Below are 4,953 nucleotides of genomic sequence, written 5' to 3' on the forward strand. Positions count from 1 at the left end.
TTATAAATACGAGCATAGCCTGTGCTATATCTATCTATCTATCTATCTATCTATATCTATCTATAAATACATAGTCATAGATAGATATAGATAAATCTATATATATAGATATATAGATACATATCTATCGATATATAGATAGAGATAGATAAATAGGCAAATAGAGAGAGAGATAAATAGATAGATAGATAGATAGATAGATAGATAGATAGATAGATAGATAGATAGATAGATACATACATAGGCAAATAGAGAGAGAGATAAATACATACATACATAGATTGATTGATAGATGATAGATAGATAGATAGATAGATAGATAGATAGATAGATAGATAGATAGATAGAGTGAGAGAGAGATAGATAGATAGATAGATAGATAGATAGATAGATAGATAAAATTAGATAGATAGATAGATAGATAGATAGGCAAATAGAGAGAGAGATAAATACATAGATAGATAGATAGATAAATAGATAGATAGATAGATAGATAGATAGATATATAGATAGGCAAATAGAGAGAGAGATAAATACATACATACATAGATTGATTGATTGATTGATTGATAGATGATAGATAGATAGATAGATAGATAGATAGATAGATAGATAGATAGATAGATAGACAAATAGAGAGAGTGAGAGAGAGATAAATAGATAGATAGATAGATAGATAGATAGATAGATAAAATTAGATAGATAGATAGATAGATAGATAGATAGATAGATAGATATCAATCAGAGTCTATCTGCTCATATTTAGAATTATAAGACATATATGTGTATACACATGGAATAAATATTATTTGTTAGCTTAGTTGTGTATTAATTGCTTACTCAGTATGAAATATTATTCTGTAGAAAAACACACACACACACACACACACACACACACACACACACACACACACTATATATATAGAGAGAGAGAGAGAGATAAATATATAGATATATAAAGAAAAATATAATTAAGTAAGCAATTAATACACAACGTAAAGTTATTAGTATTTATTATTTCATGTGTGACTGTTCTATGGTCTAAAATCAATATCATTTTACATAGTGTATATGCAGCATATAATATAATGGAACAATGTACAGTATTATGGAAGGGGTATGGTATACTGCAAATGTTACTATTCTGTGATTAACTTTCCATCACCCGGGGTATTTATATTCTCATCTTTACCGGTCCATTGCACTATTCCCGGGACCACTACGTTAGGAGGAAAAGTAGAAAAAAAAATCCACGTCAAAATGAGATGTGACTATGTTCTGGATATACTGGTGCGCTCCCAGGGGGTCAAATATTAAATTGTCGAGTGTTCTAATGCAATGATATACGGATAGATTTGGAAAGAAATGCTCATATGAAGAAAGATGCTCACCACATATTTTATTTTAGCTTCTTCAGTGGATCCATAGATTTGGCGCACATGCGTCCACAAGTCACCTGCGCACATAAAGACAAGCAAAGGAGGTCTAACATTGGCAATCCCTTAAATAAGTCATCATATTATATATATAAAAACAAACTCGAAAGTAAAGCGAAAAAATAAAAATAAAAAATAATATAACAGCGTCTTTTTGTTTTTCATCATGAAATATCCACAGAACGCAGAGGGCGAGGCGCTCACACGCTTGGCAACTTGGCATTTCAGGCGTTATCGAAGGTCCCCAAAGGAAAAGGTGATAGGCCTTACAGTCTTCTACAGTGAGATGTAAGCAATTAATAATATGAGGAGGGTGTGAGATTATGATCAGCACCCCCTGATACTGTGACAGCCCCTGTGTGACCCTGTGGCCAAGGCTGCAATGCTTAGTCAGGCACTGTTCTGAGCTTGATCTCCTGGTTTTTGCTGCGATAAGTATGCCCCATAGGTCAGATGTCACATTCACTGTCGCTGGATGTGATGGAAATGGCAGAGGTGGCTGCTTTGCTGGACAGGCTAGCTGCAGGACTGGAGGCTGAGCCCAACTGTTCCCCTCGTTCGTCTGGGCCCAATGAGCGTCCAGATCCTTGGGACAAGACCTGCTGCTGCAGCCTGGCAAAACACAACAGGAGGGGACAGTCACCATAAGCCACAGAACACATTAAGACAAGACTCTCCGTGTACTGAACCGACTGTGTTACGTACCGTAGGAGCTTGCTGTGTATTCTGAAACTATATTGCAGACTAGATGATCAATTACATATATTTATCATTTACTGCAGGCATCCATTGCACTACACAAACATTTTAGAGAAAAATAGATGTACAGAAATATCAATCTGATAACATGCTACTGGGTCTGATCTCACGTAAAACATCTCCGGAGAGTACATTGGATGTAAAGGGAGACTTAACATTTCTCCTTTAGCTGATATACATACAGTATGCTACGTGCCCAAGATACTTCAACTTATATGAAATAAGAAGGGTATGAAATAAGGATAGATGGGCAGCATTATATGTTTCAATTTATATATTCATGTGAGATATATTCTACATACATATACATTGTTATTTCTAAAAGCTAATGGCCCTACAATATTGGTATAAATTAGCATAATAAACGATTTGCAGAAGACATTGTATAAATGATGTAGGTAACCACTCTAGTCACTATAATTCAGAGAAGATTACGTGCAAACACCGAATGACTTTTATTGACAAAATCTTTATATGATATGACAATGTATCAAAAAATGAAATAATCAGCTGTCCCAAGGACAAATGGACTAGAAAACTGTAAATATGGAAGTGACATCAGTACTCTGAAACAAACCATTTGTGTCCACAAGTTAAATGTAGTCTAACGTCATGAATAAATAGTAACTTTATCAATATATGTATATATGGATAGATAGATAAATATAGACATATATATGTGTACATATATACATATAGAATATATATATACATATATATATATATATATATATATATATATATATATATATATGAGCCATTCACCAGAGCAATAGCAGTGCAATTTCAAAAGTTTAATGCTTAAATATTCAATCCATCCGAAATCATGTCTATGTGTGTGTTTGTGTGTGTGTGTGTGTGTGTGTGTGTGTGTGTGTGTGTGTGTGTGTGTGTGTAAAGAGAGGTGGAAGTTGACCTTTCTACACACACACACACACACACACACACACACACACACACTTTGTTGATTTGCCAATGTGATGTTTTTTTTATAATTTTTTATTATATTTTGGAATCAATAAACAAGATTATTCCTTTAAATAAATCCAAATTTGCTAACAAGAATGTAATGTTGGTTATTAGGCAGATTAGGATATGATACAATATGTAATTGTATCCTCTATTTTTCTTCCTGTTTTGGTAACGCAAATGTCAAACATAAACTGAAAATACGTCACATAATGTAATTCCAACGACTATAAAAAAATAAAACAAATATAGCTTGATAACGGTTGCAATTATACCGAAACGTTACTGACATACCGGCGTGTCCTATTTTGGATGTGAAGCCCTGTGAGTGCCTCTCTCTCTGGAATTGTGTAATTTGGGTGCGGAAGCACAAGATTATATAGTCGCCGAGGCAGTTATGACTTTGGACTAGTGAGTGCCGATACTACTTTGGATAGAAATATATATATATATATATATATATATATATATATGATTTATTGATATATGTGTGTTTACACCGTGTCACACTATCATCAGAATAGGTTCTGTAATATGCAGCTTGAACAAATACTAGAATTAATAAAATAAAAAAATCTTGGCAGTGTGTTAAATATTATGTTTTATTTACTTTTATATGGTTGTGCTATTTACTATAACATAGAAGAACAATAATAATGTGTGTCCCAGTGTCAAATACACAATACAGCACCAATACCGTGTGCTAATCATTTGTACCTGTTCTTGGCTGCTGCTGCTCGGTCTCTTTGCCTCCGGTTTTTGAACCAGTTCCCTACTTGTGTTGGTGTAAGTCCAGTTGCCTGGGCCAGTTCTCTCTTTTTGCTGGGGTTTGGGTAAGGGTCCTGTAGATACCATTCCCTAAGCAAGTGCCTTGTTCGTTCTTTAAAGCAGTGTGTCTTCTGCTCCCCATCCCAAATAGTTCTGGGAAGTGGGAACTTCTTCCTTACTCTGTACTTGTCTACTGGTCCTAAGGGTCTCCCCCTCAGCTTCTCTGCCTCCTGGTAGTGGGCTTCCAGCCACAGAGCCTGCAGCTTGGTGTGGGATTCCTTGGTGAATTTGTGATTCTCCAAAATGTGGTAGAGTTCTCTGAAATTGCCGGTGTGGAATGCCACGATGGCCCTAGCACGGAGCACAGACTCATTCTTATTTAGGGCCTCACAGGCTGCAGGGGCCACTGGCAAGGACCAGAGGAAGCGACCCAATCGCTCAATGTCCCCACTCTCCTCCAGGGTCTCGCACACCCCAGCAACCTGCTGGGGGCTGAAGTTCAGAATAGGCAGCTGAAACATTGGCGCAGCTTTTTTAACGCAAGCTCTGCGGGTGCTTGACGCAGAATCCAAATCGACACCGAGAGCAGAGGATCAGCAAGGGGACCTCCTTGGAGATGATCTCTGGATGTACTTGCTAACTCCAAGAGCCAAGCTAAGGTATCACAGCCTGTCTGATGTTAAAGGGAAGAAGCTGCCCTGAGCCAACAAACGATTTCCTATTGGACTTGGCAGATTGGCTGCTGGGTTGCCATGGGTTCTTGTCAATCAGTGTCAGCCTTTGCCAATCAAAGACCAGGGAGAGGGAGAATTTTCAGCACCTCCCAGGGCTCGACAGCGCCAAGCATTCTGCTTTCCCAGCTACTGTCCCAATGCACAGGGAATGCACATCCAATGCCTGCTGGATCATTCCTGTGATCCACACGCTGCACATAGAAAGGAGATTACACCAAACACCTAAAGCATTTCTCATCTCAGGGGCAACTGGCATCCAATTAGAAAGGTGACTGTGCACTAAAAAT

The 4,953-nt window shown here is 37.3% G+C and overlaps 1 protein-coding gene across 1 annotated transcript; it reads right to left on the bottom strand.

Annotated features, from left to right (window-relative positions):
- Nucleotides 1-992: 992 nt before the first annotated feature.
- Nucleotides 993-4,602, bottom strand: SIX6 (SIX homeobox 6). Its single transcript, XM_083167513.1, has 2 exons — nt 3,882-4,602; nt 993-2,048 (listed from the first exon to the last, which is right to left on the bottom strand). The coding sequence occupies exons 1-2, from the start codon at nt 4,451-4,453 to the stop codon at nt 1,886-1,888; spliced, it is 735 nt and encodes a 244-aa protein (XP_083023639.1). The 5' UTR covers nt 4,454-4,602; the 3' UTR covers nt 993-1,885.
- Nucleotides 4,603-4,953: the final 351 nt, after the last annotated feature.

This window comes from Crinia signifera, chromosome 12, assembly GCF_055691185.1.
Source record: "Crinia signifera chromosome 12, ASM5569118v1, whole genome shotgun sequence".
In the NCBI taxonomy this organism is placed as follows: domain Eukaryota; kingdom Metazoa; phylum Chordata; class Amphibia; order Anura; family Myobatrachidae; genus Crinia; species Crinia signifera.

Bases quoted from the DNA above. Each gene is read 5' to 3' on its own strand.
- SIX6 (XM_083167513.1), bottom strand. From the start codon at position 4,453: ATGTTTCAGCTGCCTATTCTGAACTTCAGCCCCCAGCAGGTTGCTGGG. The intron at 2,049-3,881 runs GTACAAATGATT...GTGTTTTGCCAG, and splicing joins GCAGCAGCAGCCAAGAACAG to GCTGCAGCAGCAGGTCTTGT.